The sequence below is a fragment of the Vanellus vanellus genome (assembly GCF_965231255.1).
Source record: "Vanellus vanellus genome assembly, chromosome: 15".
Taxonomy (NCBI): domain Eukaryota; kingdom Metazoa; phylum Chordata; class Aves; order Charadriiformes; family Charadriidae; genus Vanellus; species Vanellus vanellus.
Window position 1 is genome coordinate 15093908 of NC_138920.1, and position 25704 is coordinate 15119611.

General features: G+C 52.5%; 1 protein-coding gene across 4 annotated transcripts in view; it reads left to right on the plus strand.

Annotated features, from left to right (window-relative positions):
* KCNQ2 (potassium voltage-gated channel subfamily Q member 2) overlaps positions 1-25704 on the plus strand; it is a gene marked incomplete at both ends in the record, with an annotated part of 70698 nt that overhangs the window by 30581 nt on the left and 14413 nt on the right. For 2 of the 4 annotated variants that reach the window (XM_082491341.1, XM_082491343.1), the window contains 6 exons: positions 1809-1919; positions 2595-2690; positions 3413-3507; positions 7017-7046; positions 11642-11710; positions 13715-13748. In XM_082491341.1, coding sequence (XP_082347467.1) covers positions 1809-1919; positions 2595-2690; positions 3413-3507; positions 7017-7046; positions 11642-11710; positions 13715-13748 — 435 coding nt within the window. Of the gene's footprint in view, positions 1-1808; positions 1920-2594; positions 2691-3412; positions 3508-7016; positions 7047-11641; positions 11711-13519; positions 13573-13714; positions 13749-19453; positions 19508-25704 lie in introns of all 4 variants that reach the window. The other 2 variants (XM_082491340.1, XM_082491342.1) reach the window with 2 other exon arrangements.

The window sequence follows — 25704 nt, forward strand, 5'->3', positions numbered from 1 at the left end:
TGCGCACGCGAATTATTGGATTACCCGATTAACAAAGAGAGAATTAATGGCGTTCTAATCTTCTTGCGTTATTGTTCTTCTGCTCCGACGCTGTGGCGCTAGTTTGGCCTTGATTACAAAGCATGTAATGAAAATCCCCAGATCTGATCAAATCCCAGTAACAGGCTTGGGGAGGAATCGGCTGATCAAGCAGCTCCTCTGTTCCAACAAAGGCAAAGAAGCAGTAAACGGCTTTTCAAGCCCCTGGGTTATGACAGAGAAACAAAAACAAAGCCCAATTTGACATAACTAGAAAACAAACGATGAGGAAAAAGTGACAGCCCATAATTAGCGCTCAGTCTAGGGAGAACCACGTGCAGTTGGCCCTCCTGCTTGCCGGGCTGCGCGAGCCTTTGGCAGAGGATCGCCCCCTTCCCCGTTTCGAGACGTGGAGGTGCAGCACGCTGTTTGCCGCTGAGGAGCCCAGAGTAAAACTTGAGCTTCATTAAAATAAACAGATTTTGTCATGGGCCAGCTCACGGGTCCGGTACAGACAGACGTTAAGAGGGGGGCAAAAGAAATCAAATTTCCTGTTGAGAAACTCATCCCTTAGTCTGATTTTAGTGGATCTGATCCTTATAGTTGTCTATGTGAATTGTAGAAGAATTTTTAAACCACCTTTGCAGTGATTACGGAGAGAGCATTGCTTCGACTTTGTGTTTCAGGAAGGAATAGCCATGCAGATGCATTTTCTAACCACTGTGACCAGACGGCATTTAATTGATAGGGCTTTTAGTGGGTCCAATTAAACAGTGCTTTGGGATCGTACTTCCATTTGTGTAAAAGTGATTTTCTTCTCAGTTGAGTGCATGAGGTTTCCAAAGCCACGTCGGCGCGGTGTCAGCTCCCGTCCCTGGGGCCACCTCTGTCCGTGGAGGCTACGGGATGGGGACAACTTCCCACGTGTCACAGGGGCCGTTGGGGTCTACTGAGCAGAAGTCTCCAAAGAAGATGTTCCTAAACCAGAGCGTTTCTCCCTGCCTTGCCCGGCCAGTCCCAGGCTCTCCAAATCCTCTCGGAAGCCTCCAGGGATACCCAACATTTCCCAGTAGTGACGTCCGTGGAGTAAAGTGGGAAAATGCATCTTTCCCCACAATTCGGAGCTCAGGGGATTCTTTGTCTCCAACAAATCTCTCGGCTCCTTCCCCAAAACGCACACAGCAGCCCGCCAGCACTCTCTTGCTGCCTTGCAATAATGAGGAGAAGAAAGAAAACATCCCTAAATTAGGTTGTACGAAGCAGACGTAATTCATCCTGTTGGGCTAATATGCTGGTTTTGAACAGGGGACCGGCTAACAGGCAGTGCTGGGAAGATGAGGAGTGCACAGCACCAGCTCTTTATGCATGCAAACAGCCCCGCGTGCCTTCGGGAGGTGCCGAAAGGGAGTTTGGGGAAACTCTGCCCCTTCACTTTTCCCTGCCGAAGGCGCAACCCCGTCTCCCGGGGGAGGCTCCGAGCTGCCGCAAGCCTCCGCACCAGATGGCAGCTCTGTCTGTGTCAGCTAAAGGCAAGAAAACGCTCCCGGCTGGCGTCGAAAACTCAGCCCGTGGAGCGGGGAGGGCGGCAGCGCCCCGGGGGGTGACGGGGCACCGCTGCTGCCCACCGAGGTGCCCGTCCCAACCAACCGCCGTCCTCCAAGCTGCGCCTCGGCACGGTCACCTCGGAGCACGTGGTGACCCTGCGTCCTCCGTGTCCCACTCTGGTGTTAAGGGGAGTTTTGGTTTAGTTTTAGGGCTGTCTGACATGTTCGGTCATCTCCTCCCTGCAGATTACTCTCACCACCATCGGCTACGGGGACAAGTACCCGCAGACCTGGAACGGGCGGCTGCTGGCGGCGACGTTCACGCTCATCGGCGTCTCCTTCTTCGCCCTCCCTGCCGTAAGCGTCTCGCTGGGAGGGGGGCTGAGCTTGGCCGCGCTTTGTCCCCGGCCCCGGGCGCCGGAGGCAACGCAACAGCTACGTCCGACGGCGGGCTGCACCCAGGGACTCCCCACTGCGGCTGCTCCGGGGCTCCTGGGTCAAAAAATAATGAGAAGAGGGGAAACCCCGTCTGAATAGCCACAGCTCAGGCGCCATGTCTGTGAGCAAATGGGATGGAAGCTCTAGATTTGGCGCTGCACAAATATTTATTGAAGTGAAAGCATTTTTTCCCCTGCAAAGGGCCGTTCCAAGGGGCGATTACGCCTTTTCAGCAAATTGCCCCCATCCCTTCCGCCGTGCGTTTCAGCGTGTGGCGCGGCTGCGGTTTTCCCCTATGGGGATAATTTGCTGAGCGCCGGCACGGTGCGCTTATTCTGTGCTTTACGAACCAGCTGGGGGTGCTTTGGTTGGTAAAAACAGGGATTCCAGTGAGCGCCGGCAAAGCCTGCTGCCCCTTCCCGGGAGCGCATCTGCCGGGGCAGCCCCGGACGGGGGCTCCTCCTTCCCTCCCCTCTGCCTTTGAAGCAAATAATGAGCCGGAACGAACCTTTGGAGGGAAAGTTCGCTCCGACTTTTTAGGGAAACCTTAGCTAACAGCCTGCTCACTGCAGATCTTCCTTCTCTTTCCCCCAGGGCATCTTGGGGTCGGGGTTTGCCCTGAAGGTTCAAGAGCAGCATCGGCAAAAGCACTTTGAGAAGAGGCGAAACCCAGCAGCCGGCCTGATCCAGGTGAGGGTCAGGTCCGAGGAGCCTCCGGCTGGCATCAGCCCGATTTTGGGGGGGCTTAATGGGTTTTTAGAAGTAGGGGAGGAGACGGGCAGGTGAGAAACGGGGCTGTGCGCGTGAGGCGTGAGACAGCGGCTGGCGACTGGTCTTGTCTGGGAGTGAACGCCAGGAAATCAGCCATGGGAGAAGAGCGTATGTGGTAGGCGGTCTGGGGGAGAAAAGGAACGAGCTCCAGCCCGGCGCAGCGAGACAAATGCGTTAGGACAGTCTGGTATACACCAAACTTTTTTTTTTTTTTTTTTTTCCCCCACAAAGAGAATATTTATACCGATAGGAAGTTACAATTGGGAGCATTTTCTTCACGATAACAGATGTCTGCGCAGAAGGTTGGCCCTGGTATTTTGAAATCGGAGTCGTTTGAACATCCCCCTGCTCCTCTCGCTCCAAGTTTTTTAACCCCCCAATGTGCAGCAACACCCGTTGATACCTGACCTCACCCTGACAGCGAGTGCCCGGTACCCGCAGCCCTTGTAGCTGGGCTCACATCATCCAGAGTGTCGCGGGACCGCCCCAAATTTGTCACCTAGCAAACCAAGGAAAAGGCGGAACGTCCGACCCGTCCCACAGAAAGCAGAGGGAGGACTCGGTGTCGGCTGAGGTTGATAAAACCGAGGGTAGTGCTGGTCATGCCGGGGTCCACCATCTCACCTTGTCTCCTCCAACAGGCGGCTTGGAGATTTTATGCCACCAACCTGTCCCGGACGGACCTGCACTCCACCTGGCAGTACTACGAACGCACCGTCACCGTCCCCATGTACAGGTACCTCCCCCTTCCGCTGCCTTCCTCCTGGTGCCACTGTCTCCACATTTATTTTCGTTATCTGGATATATTGTTTCGTTTGTTTATTTAATTTTTTTAGGTTGAAAAAGTTGATTTCAAGAGCTCTTAAGGGCTCGTATATGCTTTTTCTTTTGGAGGGTTTTTTTGTTTTGTTTTTTCTTTGTTTTTTTTTGTGTATTTCTTTTTGACTTGATTTTAATTTCCCTGTTGTGTTTTTTTCTTTTTTTTTTTTTCTTTCTTTTTGTGTCTGTGTGTGTACGTGCTCTTCTTTTTACCTTTATTTCTCCACGTCCGCTGGTAGTTGCATTGTGTTGTGACAGTTGCCGTGCCCGGGCGTGAAGACGTCCCTCCCGAGCTGCTCTGGACCGTAGGTAAACGCCACCTCCTCGCGCCCTTGCCGGGGCTCTCCTCACTGCTCCAGAAATGGTCCTTCTGCCTTTTGGCAGACTTCTGTCCTGAGTCCTCCTCTCCTCTCCTCTCCTCTCCCCTCCTCTCCTCTCCTCTCCTCTCCTCTCCTCTCCTCTCCTCTCCTCTCCTCTCCTCTCCTCTCTCCTCTCCTCTCCCTCTCCTCTCCTCTCCTCTCCTCTCCTCTCCTCTCCTCTCCTCTCTCTCCTCTCCTCTCCCCTCTCCTCTCCTCTCCCCTCTCCTCTCCTCTCCTCTCCTCTCCTCTCCTCTCCTCTCCTCTCCTCTCCTCTTTTTTGTTCTCTAAGAGGAGGAAAACCAAATCAGGATTCAGTGAGCATTTTCCCATTTCTTACATTTAACTTATCCATCGCGATCTGTTGACACGAGGAAGGGCGGTCGGTGGAGCCGTGACGGGTGATGCTGCTGAAGCGCCGCTGTGTTTTAGCAGCACCCATCTGGTTTGCTTTGAGGAGGGGTAACTCGTCATCGTACCCAGGCAGCTCCTTCAGCTGGAACAGCGCAGGTTATAGCGGGGCTGTGGGAATTCACAGCCTCTTGGGATTTGGAGCTTCGTGGAGAAGGGGACAGAGTGCCGTGCCGTGCCCCGCTGCCCGCCGGGACGTGGGGAAGCACTGCATCCCCCACGTCACTCTCAGGGTTGGTGGCATGGAGCAGGAGGCTTCCCCAGAGGCTAAAATGCAGAATATTGCTGTTCATTTTCCACTCCGCGCTGCACTGCGTCCCGGGCAGGGCTGGGCATCCCTTTCTGGCGTGTTTTTAGGGGCTAGCCAGATCTCTTCGGGTTCCTGCAGGAGTCGGACGTGTTGGTTAGATGTTCCTGTAGCTTCGCGGGGTTTTCCTGGGGCTCGCTGTGCCCCGTCTCCCTGCTCCCGGCGGTCCAGCACCGGGCTGTGCCAGGGCAGGTGTGAATCCCGTTGTGTTTTCCCGTGTTACTGGTGCCTTTAGCCCTCGGGCAGACAATCTGGGTGCATTTCCCCGGGTAAGCATTAGCCTGTGTTTGAAACGCAGCAGCCAGCCCATTAAACCATCTTAAAAACCTGTTGGAAGTCACATTGTTGTGGTCAGTAAGTTTTCATTGGATTCATTCCCAGTGTGTGTCTGATCCCTTAGAGATTTATGAACCGACTTCAAGATTTTGCTGAAAAAAAATCCAACACCCCAAACCGACAACCCAACAAAACAGAACAAACCTGTTTTCCAATAGCATTAAACCCACCCTCCCATCGAAACGCTCCCCCCCAGTATTTGACCTTCTCGCTGGGCGTTTGCAGCTCTGGCTGAGATCAGCTACTGGAGAGGATGAGGACCGGAGCCTGGTCCAAAGTCCGCTGCAAAGCACAGAAAACCGGGGGCTGATTTCAGTGGACTTTGTCAGGTTTTACTGCTCTTTGAAAGACGGAACTTCCCACGCAGCCAGACATACAGCGACACCCTTTTGCACGGGGACGGACTGGCGTAATCGCTTGCTACGTAATCCAGGAAACCTGTATTTCCCATGGACTAATAAACACAAGAAAACTAAGCTAAAGAGCTCCAGAACAGGCTAAATAAAAACTTTGGGCTGGAGAAAGAGCGCAAAAAAAAATAAAATAGTTTGGTGAAGAGCCCAGCTGTCTTAAATAAAAAGCCAGGATAAAGTTGTAGCAGGGTCGTAGCAGTTTTGCTGGCTGCTGCCGCGGGTGCTGCTCCCAACACCGGCCCCGAGCGGCAGCGTCACCCTGGGCTCCCCCGGGCGCAGGTTTCGGCTCTCCCAGCTTCACCCTTAAATCCCAACTCCTGCCTGTGCGCAGGAGAAGTGAACATCACCTGGGAGAGCGAACCATGAGTGCACGGGTGGATTCAGCCGTTAGCCAAATTGGGTTTTTTACCGAGAAAGCAGCGATCCTCTTTTGAATGTTTTGGATGCAGTCAGATAAATTATTTGGGGGGGAAAAAAAAAAAATTTAAAAAAGAGGGGGTAACTGTATGTTGTGGCTGCAGCTTCCATCACTCGCGCTGTCCATCTGTCCTCGTCTACCCACTTCGCTAAGCCAGCTGGTGGGCACTGGCACGTCAAGCCCAGCGCCGCGTTACAGCGATGGCTGCTGACCGGCGGCTGCGATGCACCGCGTGGTTAGGAAATGGGTTGGAGGAACACACCTCCCAGGTGCCTGGGGGGTGATCTGCGGTCTCCGCTCCCTTGGCACCCTTTCTGCTCAGCGTTGGGCTGCTTATTCCTCGATGGCGGGAGCCCTGGGACTTGAGCTTACCTGTCTTCCCAAGGCATCGCCAAAAAGGCTGGCTGCTTGATGCGAGGAAATTGTTACACGTGCCTTGGAGGAGCTGACGTGTCTCCAGAGCATCACTCAGGTCACGGCAGCAGAGCTAGTCTCGCTCGTTTGGGGAAAATATGGTGGCCTCCGGGAGTATCTCCGATTTCATCTTTACACTGAAAACGCGGTAGAACCAAATCTGAGATTTGCGTGAGGCTCCTGTGCATGCAGGCGCGGTTCGGGCCCGTAATGCACGCACAGCTCGGTGCGCCCGGTCATCGCAACCCAGTGCGCATCAGCCCCTGGGTTTGCTGACAAAATATATCCGCTCTTGATTGTCACTCGTGAGAACAAGACCTTGATCTCACCTATGCTCATACATTGGCTTTAAAAAACAAAGCCACCAGCGCATCACGCCCAAGTCGGCAGCCCAACCTGAGGAGTCCCCGGCTGATGGGACCGAGGGCTGCCGATGTCTCCTGGAAGGTCTCTCGGAGGTCCCCACATTTTCCCTGCTCTGTGGTGCCCGTGTGCTTCGGGAGCGAGGTGCCAGCTGCCCGTCCCCGCGGGTGGCACGGGCGCGCGGTGGCCTCTGAGCGGCTGCAGCGGCAGCGAGCTCAGCCCACGCTCCCGCGCTCCCCTGTAAGCTCGGTCACAGCGCGCCTGCTCCCAGGGATTCACTTCGTTCATATGCTAATTTTCTTTATTCTGTTTCTTTTCCCCTTTCCTCTGCCCCACTTTCCCCTCTCCCCTCCCCTGTTTTTCTTTCTCTTATCCCTTTGGTTTTCTTTGGTGAAAACACTTGAAAAGCACGCAAACGCAAACGTACGGTGCCTCCAGGTATGAAGTGCATGTGACTCTGAAACTGTGTGTCATGTCGCGCCTTGTTCTTCGTTTGGGACAGTAACACGCAAAGCCTTTAATTAAAAAAAAAAAAAAAAAAAAAAAAGAACAAAACAAAACGAAAAAAAGAAAACCCAAACTCTGAAGATCAGGTTTTTTTCAAAGGAATGAGGGAAAGCCCAAAGCAGGCTCCCCGTCCTGCTGCCTGCAGACTAACTCCATGCACCTCCGCGTACATCTTAGCTATTGGTACACACAGGTGTTGGGAAACTGTCTGCCAAAACGACGATTTAAGGAAGGAGACCGGGAGAGCGCTTGATAAGCTCGCTTTTTTAAGGGTGATTTCTTGATGGTCTTACCAACCTCCTCCAAGTCATACAGCGCTTAACACAAAAACTTCCCCGTTCACACTCCCGTTTTCCCTCTGCCATCACTTCTGCGTGTTCCCCTTCTTCTATCCCCCTTTGCCCATCCTTCATTGTGTCATTTATCTCACTTCATGCTGTAGGAGCGGTGCCCACCAGGTGATGCCAGGTTTGCTGGAGTTACTGGTGCGGTGGCACCGTGGGACGCATCAGTGGTAGCACAGAATTAACTGGCGGTGGCAGCCGTGCCTGCTTCGGAGGACAACGTCTGGAGGAGAGAGAGATCTGGAACGCTAAATTGAAATGATCATTCGTTTCTTCTAGTAATCCAGTCTGGGTTTTGGGAAGGGGATGCCCCATCTCAACAGGACTGTGCCATTTCAGTTTTTTCTTCCAAGACTGACCTAAAGGCGAGCAGTTACTAGCCCCAGTTACTCAGTCTGGCACTCAGCCTTTTGGGGTGAATCCAAACAAAAAGACCGGCCTCTGGCTGGGTAAGATTTATTATAAATAATATTATCTCCGGTTCTGCAGAAAGAGTAGGTTTTCCAATCGCGGGCGTGTTTTATATGAGGTGGGTGTCTGAAGGTGTAGTCAAGTCAGTATATGAAGTTGGGGGATAAATGGCTTGCAGTCCCAGCCTGGGGGCCAAGCTCTGTTCCTACAGCAGCTTAAACCCTCGCTAGATGCATTAACGCCGTTAGAGCTGATGTGATTTAGTGCCTGATTTCCAAACCTGGTTCTAGTTTTCACAGATGCAAATTTTACAGCCGTAGTAAATCACACTTAACCACTTTGTGTGGTTAATTCACAGCAAATTGCATCGATGAATTGCAAGTATAATATTATGAATGTATTTTCCTGCTGTCCTAATCAACAGCCCGTTGTGAGAATCAGACAGTTTTCTACTGCTGGGCACGAAATAAGAATGTGTCGCTTCCATCCCATTTCTTATAATAAATTATTTGATATGTTTCGTAAACATTCTCGGTGATGAAAAATGGCTGGAGACGTAAAGTCATGGTTAGGGTAGTAATTGGCTCCTCATAGGAACTCCAACACAGCATGGAGACTCATTTAAGTCCCCATCCCATTCCAGCATCCATCTCCTTGTCACCCTCCTCCTAATTGTTCATTCTGGGGCTGTTCCAAAAAAAATCATCCTCGTCTCTGCGTGCGTGTCGTGGTGTGCGCGCGCGCGTTTTTGTGTGTGCTCCCACCCTCTGTTGTGTGCTGCTGCCCTCCTCGTGTCGTGGGGTTTTGATGATGTCCTGGCTGGAGGCATGACACCCCTTCCGTCCCCAGATGCTTGAGCGTTATCTGTGCTACCGGGAACAGAAAATTTCCCTTCCCTTTGGATGGGGGAGCCGGCACCTGGAGTTAGCGTGGCCTTTCCCTGTGCTGTACTGGGAGGGGTGGTGGGAAGCGGCTGTAGGTAGCGCTGGGTCCCCTGCAGCCGCCGGCGACTCGGCCGTGTTGCTGTGGTGGGTAGCATGAGCTGTGTGTGTTCCCGTGGCGTGCAGATCTTCTCACCTCGCTCCCCTTTAACCGAAACGCGCTTCCCTTGCTAACAAGTGACACCCGGACCAGGAGGAGAGAGAGAAAATGTGAGATGCCCCAGCCGGAGGTCCGTCCTCCGCGTCTCTGGAGGACGCAGCAGCACCTGTGTCACCCGTCCCCCGGGCACACGCGCCAGCGCGGGGTGCCCTCCATCCAGCGGTCCATAGCAAAGCTCGGTTGCAGCGCTGCGCAGAGCCCTGCCTTTTCTTTGAGGTTCTGGTGAAAGAGAGCGATGCAGGAGGTGTTCCCCAAGCTGCTCTTGTAACGACAGGTTCGGGCTGAGCATCCAACGCAGATTAAATCCCGGGTCAGGTACACGGATGAGGTTACACCCGTTTTTAGTAATTATTGTTTCAGTAAAACATTCTTATTTCCACCACACGAGTACCAGGCCCATCACCCTACCGCACAAACGGTGAATTTCTGCGTTTGCTCGTGTGTCTTCACCTTTGCCCGGAAGCATCTGCGGTGGCCCGAGAGATTGCCACCTTCAGCACGGTGTAGACCTTGTGTCACGGGCTAATGCAAAGGAATTTTGGGATCCTGAATCCTTCAATCTAGTGAGCTAATGAGCTCTTCAGCTCTGAGATTTGCGTCGGTGGGAGCCCTGGATTTGTGATCCCAGCTGGAGAGAGTGGGGCTGTTGTCCTATGTTCTGCTGGGCATGGACCTCCCTGAGAAACGAGCTCGCCAGAGAAGAACAGCTGTGCGCCCTTCGTTAGCGGCTGGGTACACTTTGTGCTCGATTTCATGCACCACCATCTCCCATCTTGGAACGAATCTGCAAACCCTACGGTGGGTTTGAAGGGAGGTGACAGCTCAGAAGTCGAGTGCTGCTCCACTGCAGCAAGGTCAGCTTCTTCCTGACGTCTTGAGTGAAGAGGATCATTAATTCATCAGATCAAGATGTGCTCTTCTCTGGGTGGAAGCGAACAGAGCCGGACGGGGGAGCCGAGCCAAAAATTTCAGGCCTATTTTTATTCTTTTCTTAGGAATTGGATTGGATTACTTAGGATTGGAAAATTTTCTGATTGCCTCAATCTTGTGAACACCAAATCTGCTCTGCTGAACAACTGCGTTTCTGAGGATGAGTTTTGTGCGTGCAAAGGAGAGGCTTTTCCAGTTGTTGTGTTGTGTTTTTTTTCAGTTAGAGGAAAACTGTGAAGCTATTGGTCTCATAATGGCTGAAAAAATGTGGACATGAGTATCTCTGCCTTTATTTTACAGTAAGCAACAGCCCCACTTCTTCAGCCTAGACCAGTCTGTTAGTCTGCAAGCACTTCCAGCCCTTTCCTTCCAGTCCTGACTTGTAGGTTTGGGACGGTTGGAGTAGGTCCTTCTTGCTTTCATTAAAACAAAACCGGCTCATTTTCCAGCAAAGCCATAAGTATACGCTGCCTTGGGGTTGTGGCTCTTTGGGCTGTGGCCCCAACCGCCCAGATGTGGGCAGCTGCAGGCAGCCCGCTCCCAGCCCGCCAGCGCTCCCCTTCATCCCCGCAACGATGCATCCTCCCGCCCGCCTGTCACGAGCGCGACCGGAGGCGGCCGCTGTGCTGACTTGGCACCTCCTGGGCACAGCGATGGCGTGTGGCACATTGACAGTTTGACAAGGGCACGCTGGTGGCCTGGAAGGGAGTTAGTGACAAGCCGTGGGATGAGCCCCGTTGGCCTTGACCCCGAACGCAGGGTCCTCAAGTGCGCTTTTAAATAGATGCTGCTCTTCCCAACCCCGTGCAGCATTCTCCATCCTTCCCCCGGCACCTCCCGCTCACGTCTCTCTTGGCTGAGAACCTGACTGTGAATATCAGCGTTGAATATGTACGGAGCGAGCCTCAGTCTCCTGGGGTCCGAGGGAAGAAAGCAGAAGCGGATGTGGGAGCTCATTCCGTGGCTTTTAGCACAAAAGCAGGGCAGGCAGCAGGGGGGTTGTTCATTGTCGGTTTGTTTTGGTTTTTTTTTTAATTATTAACCAGGATTCCCATTGTCAGGTTCTTTTTCTTCCCAAGAAGGGAAGGAAACCCATGGTTCCTTCCTGATCCAGAAGGCAATGATCTATGATTCTGCCTCATTTGGGGGCAAAACCTAACACGGACAGTAGGGATTTGGCTAAACTTGACTCCAGAGCTCACTGCTGTTTCTCCTGCGACGCTCCCGACCTCGGGTCCCCGTTTGCTCTGCCCTATATAAGCTGCTCCCTGCCGTGCCTCCCCACACGCCCAAGAGCATCAGGGTTGAGTTTTCCCATTTGCCTCCGAAACTGGAGCTTCTCTCCACTTTAATGCGCAGCCGAAGCTCCAGACAAAGCAATGCCAACCGCTAAACTACCGGTGGTGGAACAGCTCTACTGCCAAAACACCGCCGTTGCTGCTCAGAAACCCTGGCAGCCGCTTGCTTTTGGGGAGGTTCAAAATCCGGTGGTGCAGACAAGTTTCTCTCTCTCTCTTGCTGTCACTCTCTCTCTCTCTCCCCGCACCGCTCTGCCTTAGGACACTGCTGGAAGTAGCAGCCAAACCCCTCTCCATCCTTCCCGAGCTGCTCCCCGGTTGCAGTTGGTGGCACAAAGGTGGTTCTAGTTGAAAGGACGGGGCAGCGGGGGAAGGTTCCGAGGCAGGAGGGTCTGAAATCAGCTCTGCCTGAATATTAATGGTCTTTATTTTCTCCCTTTAGACTTATCCCTCCTCTGAACCAGCTGGAGCTCCTGAGGAACCTGAAGAGCAAATCGGGACTGACATTCAGGTTAGCAGCGGAGTTAAGAGGGTTTGGAAAGCACACACTTTGCAATCTTTTTCTTTTGATTTGTTTTTTTTTTTGGTCGATTGGTTTTGTTTTGGTTTGGTTTGTTTTTCTTTTTTCTTTTGTTTTTTTCCTTCCTGCCTTTTGTATATGGACAGCCTTGAAGGTGTGAGAGGTTTTGGCAGCTGGTGCCCCAGGGGTCATTCAGTGACCTCCTCCCCATCCCTCCCCCATGCTGGACGTGAATTTTTTCAGCCTAACTCGGCTCTGGAGTAATGTTACAGTGCTCGACTGAAAATGCAAAACCGTATTTTCGAAGGGTCTCGTTGAGGTGAGGTAGTTTTCCCAGTGTTCCTCTGACCTTTCTGCTCTGCACCACCCTCAGAGGAGACTCAGACCCACCGTGTGTTAATTCCTTCTCCGGTGCCTCCAGCCTTCCCTCGCCCCCCCCCGAGAGCCGGCACGGTCAGAGCCGTGAGACGTTTTTCCTAAATTTGCTGTGGCGAGGTATACAGCATTGCCCCAGAAGGCCAGGAGTCCTGCAGCTTAAAACCATGCTCAGGAGGGGTAATTCTGGGTTGGTTTGTTGTTATTTTTTTTTTTTTTTAAAGCAGGCGAGGCTGCCCCAGCGCGTGCAGCCCCCGGGAGGGCCGGAGGGATGCTGCCTGGGGAGGTGTGGGATGGGACGGGCCCGGGGCGGCGTGGCTCTGCAGAGGGTGGACATCTGTAGAGCGGTGGGTCAGACCGCAAGTTTTAAACCGTGAGGGTTTGAGCTGGTGACTGAGGCCGGGCTTCCAAGCTTGCCTAGGCGAGGAGTGATGGGCCGGGGGGTAATTTTTTTTTTTTAAGTCTCTCCAGGCTGCCGCCTTCAGCCTAAGGGAGAGGGTTTGGGGCCTGGGCAGGTCTCAGCGGTCACTGCCGGGCGGAGGGTACAGCGTCACGCTCGGAGGGAATCGAGCTCCTCCTGCCCGGGTCTTCTTCACGGTCCGGTTTGTCCCTTAGACGCCCGGGTGACCCTCCTCTGCTGAGAAACACACTCCGCTCCGCTCCCTCTCTCGTGGGGCCGCAGGGGCAAAGCTGCTGCGGGGCTCCGGCGGGAATGCAGTTTCCCGGGATGGAGAACCCGTGAGTGAGAATAGATGAAGGCAGAGCCCCTTTTCCTCATTGCCGGAGGGAAATGCCACCAAAGTGCCCCGTCAGTGAGGGTGAGATTTTTATTTCAGTGCGGCCTTAGCGTGGCTCGCAGTGTGACGCCCGCCCTTTTGCAGGTCTTCGGCTCACTTTCTCCTCAAAGTCAACGATTTTTCAGGGGGACGAAGTGGTTTGGGTTCTCGGTAGGAAACCGCATACAGAAGCCGTGGCGTCCCGCTCCCTCCGCGTAGCCTTTGCCAACTACTTTGGCGAAGTAGCCGCCAAAGGCTCTGGAGGCAGAAGCCCCACCTGAGGTGTCAGGGTGTCAGGGCAGGGGGTCCGTGCGCCTTCCCACCGGTGTGTGTCCCCCCCCCGGCACCACGCGTCAGCGCTGCGGCGTGAAGCCGTGCCTCAAGAGAGCTGACGTCAGCTCGGTCCCCATGGCCGGGAAGGAAAAGCCAATGCACCGGGGTGACGGGAGCCATTCCAGTCCTCTTCCCTGTGTGCAGAAACAAGGCCGGGCGGCGCGTTCCCAAAGGAAGGGGCCGCTCTCTGAGCCCACGGAAGTCCTCCTGTGCTCACGCAAATCACACGACCGTCAGGTGTCCCCGTCACCCCTCGGCACAAGGATGGGTCGGGGTAAACTCTTCAACCCCGTGCGTTGTATGTGTCTTCTCTGAGGTTGTGTGAGTCTCCAGTGATCTTCTGTCCAGGCCAGAAACTCCAGGAATTAAGTGCTCCTCTCCCTCTCTTCTGTCCGCAACTTCCACTCAGTTGTATTGTTTGGTATTGTCCTTTCGTTATGTTTTAACAGTGAAGCAGCAACATCTTTTGCCACCTGACACCATGCTAATGTACTATTGCTTCTGTTTAAAGGAAAGAGCAGCAGCCCGAACCATCGCCAAGGTCTGTATCACTGCCGACACGCCATTCCCATGCATTCCCTGTAGATTTCTATGTCCGTGTGTGCGTGTGTGTCCCATGTCGTGGCGCCATCGAGGGAAGCATTCTAGGTATTAACGTGCTTTTTCTGTGCTGTGGCAGTCCGGTGTGATCTCCGTGTATTGCTGGACCTTAAATCATGTCTTCCTTCCAGTCTGCCTCGGGCTGTAGCTGCGAGGGTAGGGAGGCTGTGGGGGCTCGAGAGAGCGGTGGGGGCAGCACGGGCCGAGCTGGCGGACACTCCTCCGGGGTGACACCAGAGCTTTGGTTTATGCTGCTTTTTTTTTTTTTTCTTTTTTTTTTTTTTATGTTCTTTTGTTGCTGGAGTCGTAGCTGAAACGGTATAACGCAGGCTCGATGAGTGCCGATGGGTAGGTGATGCTTTGCCTATGTCTCCGTCACCCAAGGCCACGCCAGGCGGGGGTGACACGGGAACACGAAGCCATCACCGTGTCGCTGAGTTAGCAACTTCTCCCGAGCTCCTCTCGCTGCGGGGCACCGCACGGGGCTGCGTGGGACCTGCTGCTCCGGGGGACACAGGAGGGCTCTCTGACACGGCACCACGTTGCATGGCAGAGACACCCTTTCTCCACCCCGTTCCTTTTGGCCTCACAACCTCTGGATGAAGCACGGTCCCCGCTCCGTCTTCCCTCCACGCCTGGAGGCCACCGCGCAGAGCGTGCTCGGCCGGGCGCCCTCTGAGACGTGGCGAGCACCTTCCAAGGCCAGCCATAAATCCCACCTAGGGGAGAGCTTTTCTCTAGTCACACGTCCCAGGGAAAGCAACAGGGCTGGTATTTGGGATAATCTTAGGATACTTTTCATCCCCTTAGAAGTATTTAATTCTGGGATTTTAATTTTTTTTTTTTTGTCCTATATTTTCCCAGGTCTTTTAAGAAATAGTTCTGGGGCTGAATCTCTTTTTTTTTTTTCTTGGGAGGCAAGGCGCAGAACTGATGATCTGAGGAGATGATCTGCTTGGCTTTCAGATCTTCCATCTCATATCTCAAAACACAGCTTACAGCCTAAATATTGCAAACGCTGAATATGTTTTTCAGAAGCATAACTGGAGCCTGGCATTTTGCAGACGGAACTTTCTGCTGTGCATTTTAGCTTATAAGAGGCCAGAAACTAATTTTTCCCTGGCATTAAATCCAACCAAAGATATCTGGGTAGATGTGGTGCTGAGTAAAGGGAGGAAAATTTCATCCTTCCTTCCTTTCCCCTCCCCCTCCCTCTTTTTTTCTGTCTTTCATTTGAGCTTTTCTTTGCGAGCAGAACCCGCGTAGCGCTCCATCCACTTGCCTACCAAATAATCCCGATCGCCAAGATCATGTTTCAACTATCCAGAATTTTATTTTTTTTCCCTACGAGGGGTCTCAGCCTGTGTAGCGAGAGCGAAGGCGGCCTCCCTCCGGCTTTATTAAAGCCGGGAGCATTGCATGGGAAGCGCTGACGGGGAGCAGACCGGGGCTGAACCCTCGGCCGCTTTGCCCGCTGGTGGCATCAGGAGGGTCAGCGTTTCATCCCCGGGGCCCGGCTGCTCCCCTGCCCCGTCTCAGCCAGCGACATGCTTTGGATGCATCAAAGGGTCCATCCGTATTTCTCACAGGCGCATGACTGTGCAACGAGACGAATTCTCTTTTCAACCCGATCAGCTCCACAGCCGAGGAAATCTTAGGACCGCCGGTCCCTCGTCGGGTCACGCCAGCCGGCATCCCTGCAGTCGCAGGCACCGCTCTTATTTCTGAGGCAGTAGTCTTATTTCTTGTTTTTGAATCTCTGTCCCACCTTGCAGGGTTCATTTTCACCGGTTAAAACACTGGGTTGGATACATTTCTTTGTAGAGGTTGCAATTTTTCCCTTTCTACATTAACCTGCCACGTTCCTTTCTCAATCTCGTGTCACAGAAAGAAGTAAATATAGCCTTTCCCTGCCCTTTTTCAGAGTACTTTTCGCTATATATAACTCCTTCGTCGGGGTCGTTTCCAAATGCTGCTTTCCTGCTCCTGTGGTGTATCTGCCTCTTGTGACACTGGGGGTTTTGTTGCCCTCCATGGCATGGTGCCAAACCAGACCCTTAAGCCGAGGCTCTGCAGCTGCCCTGTACGTGGCACTAATTGCCGTATGATTCAGTTCAGCTGCTATAGCAGAACCAAAGCTCTTTCCCTCTGTGTTTTGTTAGGGCGCTATCAATTCTGCCTGCTCCTGCTGCCCTTTTCCACCTGGTAACGTCTCAGACCTCAGGAAGGAATTTCGCACAGTGGTCCCTATATTCAGGGGTGCCCAAATCAGGTATTTTCCCGAATAAAAGTTTCTGGATCTTTTACATTCACATCCCAAATCTCCCACCCGCTTTGATTTCCAACAGGCTGACAATGATGCTCAATGTGTCATCCCGCCCTTGGAAAAGAAAACTTGTCCTGGTTCTGCGCCCACCCATCGGTTAATCATCCGGCCGTGGTCTGTCGCTGATGACTGTGCCACTTGGGAAACTCCTCGGGATGAATCCTCTCTCATAACAGACCCCAGCACCACGCTTTTATCGCTTCAGCTGGGAAAGGATTTACCACTTTCCATTTCCATCGATGTAAGGAAAGGCGGCCTCTCGCCTGGAGATAGCTGCATCTTCCTCCCGTGGCAGGGGAGCGTAGGGAGTGGCTGATTTCCTATATCCCTCTTTCCATATCCCATACACCGCAAAGTCCTTACGGCAAACAGAACAGAAATGAGTTTTTCCACTCTCTTCCATCTTAATGTATTTTCAGTTAGAGAAGGGATGCTGGCACGGCTCGCGGGAACGTGCTGTGCAAGACCAGCATTGCCTTGCGAGGTCAGGAGCATCCCAAACGCCCCGCCAGTGCGCGGGGCAGCTTTCGGGGTCTTACCCTCTGACTCCGCTGCTGATTTCTGCCCAGACAGCACTCGGAGAGCTGCTGCCCGGGGCGGGAGGCCGTGGGGAGGCTGTGGGGTTAGCGTGGCGGTGGCTTGGGGTCACCTGGAATTACTCGGGTGCCTTTTGATTTGGATTCGGCGTAACATGGGACGGCCGATGTGAGAGGCAGGTTACGTCCTTTCTCTATCAGTTCTGGTTTGTTTTCCACCGCGAGCTTGTCTGCCTCCGTCTCTGACCGAGTGCCGGGAAGCTGTGCGCTGACCTGCTCGGGGGGACCGGGGCTCACCTCCCAGTGACGTGGAGCCCAGGCTGTGATGAGCAGAAGAGATGCTGGCCATTTCCTACATGCTACGTACCCCTTCCCCCCCCCCCCTTTTTTTTTTTTCTTTTTCATTTTCCCCCCTTTTAAAAAAGCTGCTGACGAAGCCTCCTCTGTTGCCCGTCGCTTTGGGCGCTGTGTCCGCCCTACCATCCACCTCGGCCAGGAGAAGTGGCCCCTGCCCTCCCCCGGGCTGGTGGCCGCTGCAGGAGCAGGTAGTGCCCATCACACCTCCGAGACCACACCACTCTCGTGCAGGGTCCAGCCAAGAGTCCTCTCTGGCTCATAACCCCCGGGAAGGAGGGCTTGCTCTCTGGTGGGGCTTTTCTCACCCCTTCTGCTGCACGAAGCCCGCAAGTCAGAGTGGTAACGGGGTTTGCTTACTCCCGTGTTAATCAGGCTGGAAATCCGCTGTGGCATCTCGTCTCTGTTTATTTTGTCTTCTGATTGTAATGTCAAAAAGGCAAAGGCACGGTTAGCCAGGACTACGGAGGCTCCTATAGGAAATGTGTGCTGCAGATGCTCTTTAACAGATGGTTTGGTCGACATCTGAAGGCATCCGTGACCACATTTGCTCCTCTTGCATTTTCCAAAATACGATTGGGTGAGAAGCTAAAACTTGACGAACCAAATGATCATGATAATACGTTAATATCAGAGAAAAAGAAACAGAAGGATTCCAGGGAACTGGAAAGCTAAAACTCAGATTACTTTGTCCAGCATGAGTTCAGTCCTGTAGGTAATGAGAGGAACCTCTTTGGAAGGTTGTCCTCAGCTGTGGTTTGTCCTTGGCACTGGTGAGCTCAGCAAGACCTTGGCCGTTACGTTGAGTGAATGCTGGGCTGGGCCGCCTCGTAATGTGTGTGTATATCTGTGCGTATATCTATCTATATATCAATGTATGTATATGTCTGTCTGAGACACACTCTACATTAATACCTCTGTCCAGGGGTGTGATTAAGGCTTTTGTACGCACTGGAGGATGCCTTTGGTTGACTCAGTGGGCCCCCGCTCATCCAGCCTAGGGCGTCCGAGGTGTCCCGAACCGCTACTGCCCGTGGAAACCGGTGTCAATCACAGGAGCCCGATGGGCCACGGTAGCCTGGGTTGGCGTTTGACCTTCTAACCGATTCAGCTGGTATCAGAGACTCATGCTGGGACTGACAGTAATCTGGAAATAATCAGTTGCCTTCAGGGGAGCGGATTATTTGCACGGAAGGGACTGCATCTTTCCCTAGGGACTGCGGAGGAGTCTAAGAGGAGAATAACCCCCGTGTCTCCCGGAGGCTCTGCATGCTGAATATCCCGCTCCCACGCCGCGATGCTCAGACCCCAGCTCCAGAACCGCCCCGGTAGCATCACCGGTCGGTCCCCGGGGCTCCCTGGGGATGCGGGGTCCCGTTGCGGGTACCCGAGGAATCCCCAGGACGGGGAGGGGGGGGCTGTCGGCTGAGCTTGCACGGGATGCCGCGAAGCAGAAAGAATTCCTGCAAATTCCTTCTGCCTGTGCCCGCGAGCTCCTCCGATTGCCGAGTTCAGGCGTAAAACGAGGTTGGGTTTTTCTGCCCTTCAGCTTTTTCAGTCTGCCCGTGAACTCAGCAAGCGACGATGCCCGCTGGTGGCCAGGTGGGGCGATGGGGGCCACGTCATTACCCTTCCGCAGGTAGAGGGCTGCTCCATGGCGTGGAGGACCCTGGTCGCGGTGGCGATCTCCTGGCAGGGCAGTGCCTCGGCGGCGATTTGGGGTGGGCTCCCGGGAGCTGTGGCGGTGCCTCAGCAGAGCCAGTGACTCCCCAGAGGTGGTAGGGCCCGTCTAAAAAGCGTTACGAAAAAAAAGAGGCGTGAGCGCAGATTTTCGAGTGCCCTTCCCATAAGGGACCGCACCACACCCCAGGTTTATCTTTTTTTGTTTTTTTTTTTTTTTTTTAAACGCCAGGCTTAATATAATGCTATTTCCTGTATGAGAAGTGCAAATAATTCACAGATTAACTAGCTCTCCTTGTGATTTTTTGGGGGGAAAAAAAAAAAAAAGAAAGAAGGAAATTTGAACCTTTTGGATGTTGTTGAACAAAGCAAGTTGTTTTGGCTCTCTGTGGCTTAGACAATTGAAAAAAAAAAAAGTTTTTTATCTGTTTAGAGGAAGAAGAGAGTCCTTTTTTGTCTCCAAGGCAGATGCAAAAATCTTCCTGCAGGACTTAGTCAATTGTAGATGAACTGACGCCACCAATTCAACGCAGAGTATGTCATTTCTAATAATGATGTTTATTGACCACAGTGAGACAAATTTCAGAAACCCTCTTGATTTTTACTTTTTTCCCCGTTTAACGCTCAAACAGAAAAATCCTGCCATGAACCCGGCCCTCAGAACACCTGTCTTTTAAACCTAGAGTCAGTAATCAAAAGTTTCCTGTCTGGCATTTGCTTCCAGGTCTAATTTTTACTCTCCCCTCATTTCCAGTAAAAGCAAACCGTGCAGAGAGTCACTATGCGGATGCTGCTCAGGAAACTCTAGGTACCACGGGAAATGCGTCGCACGGAACTAATCAAAAGCTGCACGGCTCATTCTCCCTCTACCCTGCTACCACCCGTTCTGATCACTTCTCTGCTTAATAGAGGTACTAGATGAGTAAAAAAAGGTGAAAGAGCCTCCCCGTTGCCCGCTCAGAAATCAGAGGCTTCCTTGTCCGCTAATCGCGCAGAACACGCGAATCAAAGAGACAAGGATGGGGAATTTAGTCTGGGCTAGCCAGCCGGTGTCTGCTTGGCAAAGACGGAGGCCAGGAACTGAAGTTTAATAAACGATGGAAATTTTTAAAAAAAAAATAAAAATTTTAATTTTTTTTTTTTTTTTTTTTAAAAAAAGACCCCTTTCTCCCTATCGCTCCATCCCTCCTCGAGGTCCAGGGAATCCTTGCCAATTGAATTGCACTGTATGGCAATATCAAGTTAGTAGCATGAGAAATAAATACCAGCTTCCTACCTCTGCTCAATCGCCGTTCCTTTGGCTCTCTGAACACTACAAATTGACCTTTCCCAGTCTGGTGGCCTTTGGAAGCCACGGCTTGCCTATCTAGCACCTCTACTACGCAGCTAGAGAAGGACTAATCTCAGCCTGTCCCACCAGACGTAGGGGATACGGGTTCCCCTTAGCGTTGACGTCGGCATTGTGAATGGTTCTGTTTCTAGATCCCGTGGGGAACCGACAGCTAGAACAGAGGGTTTTCGTACGGGCAGTGTTTTCCTCTTTTTCATCAAGCTGACAGTTGTTAGGCGGCTTCAGAGAACTCCCAATGAGCATCCCTTAGTGCGCCCAACTGATGGCCGTAAGGGTACACAGATACATACGTCTTATTTTACTTACGCACAAATACGGCGTCTACTTCCCCCGCGCTGCGCTGGAAGAGCCTCTTCCCCCCGCCCCCGACACTGCTTCTCAGCAGCAAACGCGCACCTTCTTGACTTAGCCATGCCCCGAGTCTGCATGCCGTGAATGCTGGCAGGGGAACCCCTTCAGCTCTTCCCCCCGCCGCCGGGCAGGTGGCAGCCCGGGAGGGACAGGGCACCCAGCGATGCCGCATGTTTGTGAAATCGGATTTTTGCATGCTCTTTTTTGGAGTCCGTTTTAATTCTCAAAATCACCAGTCTCTGTCTCCCTCAGAAAGCCAACAAACTACGGTTTCAAAAGTATATGTATCTCTGATTTTCTCCATTAATTGTTCCAACTCGTATCTTTTCTTTCCTTGCTATTTTTTTCCCCGCTGGCTATTTTTATTATCTGTCAGTCTAGAGGCCAAGGCTCATGCCTGAGACGTGCGTGTACCAGGGGCTCAGATGTAGTCTGGTAAATCCCATCTCCGAATGGGTAACAAAGAGGAAGGGGACATGACCTAGGTTTCGTAATAAGCGGTTCCCCATAGTAGGAAATCGCTCGTACCTGGATAACTGGCCTGAATCTTTGAGTTAGCCTCCTGCTACGTGTTTTGACGGTACCGTGGCCTTCCTAGAAGTTTATCCTTCAAAGGTCTGGGTTAAATATTGGGCCATCACCAGTTGCACAGACAGCATTTCAATACGTTTCCAAGCGGCAAAGATTTGGTCAATAGTCTAGCTGAAAAAAAAACACATTATCATGACTTCTCTGGTGTTCCCATTTGGCAGGTGAGGTGGCTCTCTCCTTGGAGGTAGAGGCACAGTGTAAGCAGGGACTCCTCCCCAGAGAAAGGCACCTTTCAATTGCTTAACGTCGAGGTTGGTTTTGGCAGAGATTAAAGCGAGCAGTGATATTCGCAATGCTGTCCTCTCACCTGTCCGCATCCAGTTCTGTTTTCTGGAAAATCAGCCACTCTGATCTTAATGTCTTCCTTGCATGTCTTCTGTCTTCCCAGGCATGAATTTTTAATTGGTAAAGCCGGTATAATTTTTTTCCTATTTTCTACTGAATTCCTTCCCACTGTGGTCCTCATTTCATCCCTCCCCCCCCCCCCCCCCCCCCCCATCTTGAGTTCTGCAAGGGAAAGGGAGGGTGATACAAATTGTTATCTCAAGATCGTCTTCATCCATTGGAGACCCCGAGAAGGAGGGTTACAGACTGTGGTTCTTCCAGTCAAAAAGGAGTCTTGAACTTCAGATTAGCTACAAGAGCGTCTTTGATACCTGCATCCATCCTGAATGTAGTGTTTTACACACTGCGCCTCAGTAAAACTATAGGTTAACCTTGAAGGGACATAAGAATAATTCAAATGTCTCGTTTTCCTGGGCCCTTGGGCCACCTGCCTGCAGTCCCCCACTGCTCAGACTCTTAGGGGCAGATGGCAGCACTTTGATGCGTCTAAGGCTGAGTGCTAAAAGCCCTCATCTAGGATGCATATAACAAAATAACAGCAAAGGATGCGGCAAGCATGGAAAACTCAATGTAGGTAAATTAATAGAGAACTCCTTAGAAGCTGTGGTTTCTTAATGTACTAAACCAATGATCCCTAGTCAATAAAAGCAATAACGCATGCATTTTTAGACAGTAATGTAACTATACCAAGCCAGATTATCAGGTCTATCATATTCTGCTTTGTAAGAGACTTTCCTGGCGTCTACCCAGAGAGATGAAGGCACCACGGAGACCTGGCGGTGGGAAGAAGCGGCGCACAGGAATAATCAGCCAGCTCAAAGATGCAGTCGAGCTGTTTTGCTTTGCTCCCGAAATGCAAAAGAGCTGAGCTGGCGAATAGCGAAAGGTTGGGAGAAGATGCAGGATATGTGTGGCGTGGAGTTTGACAGCGCTCAGCAGTAGTGTGGGGGAAAAAAAGGCTGTGTGCTAGGAAGAGAGGGGTGATTATAACAGCAATGCTGCAAAATACCAAAGGCCGAGGTTAAAGACATGTGTCTGGCTCCAGTGTCCCCCCACTCACCCGCGGCCCCGTGCTCGGACAGGCTTACGTGGGGGCTGCGGGGATGGTGCAGCTCTGATCCATCCCGGGATGATTTCAGTGACTCCCTTCAACCCAAGTCTAATACCGTGGTTGTGGACGAGGAAGGATTGCTCACCGTGACGTTGATCCCTGGCTGACTTTTTGTTTTCCTGATGCCCAGGTTCCTCTGCTTGTAGAAACTCCCTTCTCTGGGCTGAGTTCACCTTTGCAATGGCTTTTCTGAAATCACTGGAGGCAAACCAGGCTTGAGCCTCGTCCTCTCTTGATTTCTGCTCTAGTCATGGCAAGTTTTGCACACACAGATGTATTTTCCTTTCCTTCATCTCTCCAGTAACTGGTTTCTGCCTCTTATTCATACCTGTGACCAGACTGGAGCCCAGTGGTAGCCACAAAGGCTCTCATTCACTCCTGGCTCTCCTGCCTGGTTTTAACAAGCGGTTCTCATATGCCGTGAGCTCAGCACAAACTCCAGATTAAAAACCAGCCTCATTTCCCAACAGGAGACAGATAACCTCTCTCTCCTGGCCATAGCTTCTCAGAAGAATGAACGCTGTTACTGGTTGGGCGCGGAGGCGGGGGCGGATCCGAGCCCGTGCTAGCCCAGCTCAGCTTGGCTAACGTTTGCTGCCTCCGAAATGAAAGGAGAAAATGAGACAATTGCTCAAGCGTAGTTTAAAATCAATGACAAGACGTTATAGGTGATACTTTGTATTGATCCAAAATTACTGCTCATGTAACGAGTCCACATTTTTGAAAAGCGCTGATTTAATACTGTAGAGGGCCGAGGAACAAACACCAGACCGGAGGGTTTCAAACAAGAGCTCAAACCCTCAGCGTCCTAAGGAGGCTGATGGCAGCTCGTCTGAAGGTTAGTTCATATGTGTTTTGCTGCTGAGTGCTGGGCTCGTGGACCTAAATGAACCTAAATGCAAAGCCCACTAGGGCAGTGAGCATCTTTCTACCGCCTGCGGGACGCTGGGTCGGTCCTTACGTGTTTGTCCAGCATGGGCTCTCGTTTCACTGACTGGCAGCAGAGAAAAAGTCAACTCTGTTTCTATCCTTTGTTAAATTCAAGTCAAAAGCCGAAAGTTTTGTCAACCTTCCCCAAAGCCAGCCTGGAAACATTAGAATTTTATTTGTTATTGAGTATGTTTTTAATAGATGCCAACTGAAAGTGGTTATGAGGACCTGGTATCTAAAGCCTGCCCCATTGCGCTGTTACGGCTTCCCATAATCTTTGTCTCTGGTTGCAAAGCCACAGCTTCCCTTCCCTTCCCTTCCCTTCCCTTCCCTTCCCTTCCCTTCCCTTCCCTTCCCTTCCCTTCCCTTCCCTTCCCTTCCCTTCCCTTCCCTTCCCTTCCCTTCCCTTCCCTTCCCTTCCCTTCCCTTCCCTTCCCTTCCCTTCCCTTCCCTTCCCTTCCCTTCCCTTCCCTTCCCTTCCCTTCCCTTCCCTTCCCTTCCCTTCCCTTCCCTTCCCTTCCCTTCCCTTCCCTTCCCTTCCCTTCCCTTCCCTTCCCTTCCCTTCCCTTCCCTTCCCTTCCCTTCCCTTCCCTTCCCTTCCCTTCCCTTCCCTTCCCTTCCCTTCCCTTCCCTTCCCTTCCCTTCCCTTCCCTTCCCTTCCCTTCCCTTCCCTTCCCTTCCCTTCCCTTCCCTTCCCTTCCCTTCCCTTCCCTTCCCTTCCCTTCCCTTCCCTTCCCTTCCCTTCCCTTCCCTTCCCTTCCCTTCCCTTCCCTTCCCTTCCCTTCCCTTCCCTTCCCTTCCCTTCCCTTCCCTTCCCTTCCCTTCCCTTCCCTTCCCTTCCCTTCCCTTCCCTTCCCTTCCCTTCCCTTCCCTTCCCTTCCCTTCCCTTCCCTTCCCTTCCCTTCCCTTCCCTTCCCTTCCCTTCCCTTCCCTTCCCTTCCCTTCCCTTCCCTTCCCTTCCCTTCCCTTCCCTTCCCTTCCCTTCCCTTCCCTTCCCTTCCCTTCCCTTCCCTTCCCTTCCCTTCCCTTCCCTTCCCTTCCCTTCCCTTCCCTTCCCTTCCCTTCCCTTCCCTTCCCTTCCCTTCCCTTCCCTTCCCTTCCCTTCCCTTCCCTTCCCTTCCCTTCCCTTCCCTTCCCTTCCCTTCCCTTCCCTTCCCTTCCCTTCCCTTCCCTTCCCTTCCCTTCCCTTCCCTTCCCTTCCCTTCCCTTCCCTTCCCTTCCCTTCCCTTCCCTTCCCTTCCCTTCCCTTCCCTTCCCTTCCCTTCCCTTCCCTTCCCTTCCCTTCCCTTCCCTTCCCTTCCCTTCCCTTCCCTTCCCTTCCCTTCCCTTCCCTTCCCTTCCCTTCCCTTCCCTTCCCTTCCCTTCCCTTCCCCTTCCCCTTCCCTTCCCCTTCCCTTCCCCTCCCCTCCCCTCCCCTCCCCTTCCCTTCCCCTCCCCTCCCCTCCCCTCCCCTCCCCTCCCCTCCCCTCCCCTCCCTTCCCCCTGGATGGAGCAGGGCGCCTGCCCCATGCCCGCCCCGCTCTTAGCTGTCACAGTGGGGAGCTTCAGTTCATGTTGCCGCGTGTGGCTGGGTTACTGCTCTCCTCATGTTCACGTCACCCACACCGACACGTTCCACCGAACTGAGGCTCATTTACCATCTGCTCGAGTGACACCTCAAGACCGCTCCTCCGAGACAGCCTGCGCCACCCTGCATGACTTTCTGGTTGAATGAGAACATGATCTTGGATTAGCTGCCAACATATATCTCTATATATGTCTATTTTTTCCTTTGGACTCTTTCCCACCAGCTCCTGCAGACCCCAACAGCATCCTCCTCTGCAGGGACTGGGCTTGCATGTGGTTCCAGGTGTCATGTCCAATGAGAGGATTGCATGGCAGAAAGAAAAATTCAATTAATTGTCCGCGTTGTCTCATGCCGTCTGTGTTAAAACGAAGAAGTTCCATCAGGTGTCGGGTTTTTTTCTGAGTAGTGAGTACTCAGGAACAAAACCCACCCGGATCTTACTTGTTCATCAGATTTCTAAGCGATTTTTTAACGTGTAGAAGTGTCGCACCTCGTGCTGTCAGGCTTGAAACACCTTTTGCTCATACTCCTCACCGAGTTCAACGCTTTCTTTTTTTGCCTTTTGTGATTCTTGCAAACATTTGCAGCGCGTTTAGTGTGGGAATGGAGGAGGGGCCCCATAGAAAAGGCCCCGATTTACGCGGTGAGGGGCAATGGGTTTCACACCGAGATCGGTGCTGGGAGCAGCTCAGCAGAGGATAAGGCATAAAGAGATCGCTTTGAATTCTGAACATTGGTGCGTTGCTGATTCGTTTGTAA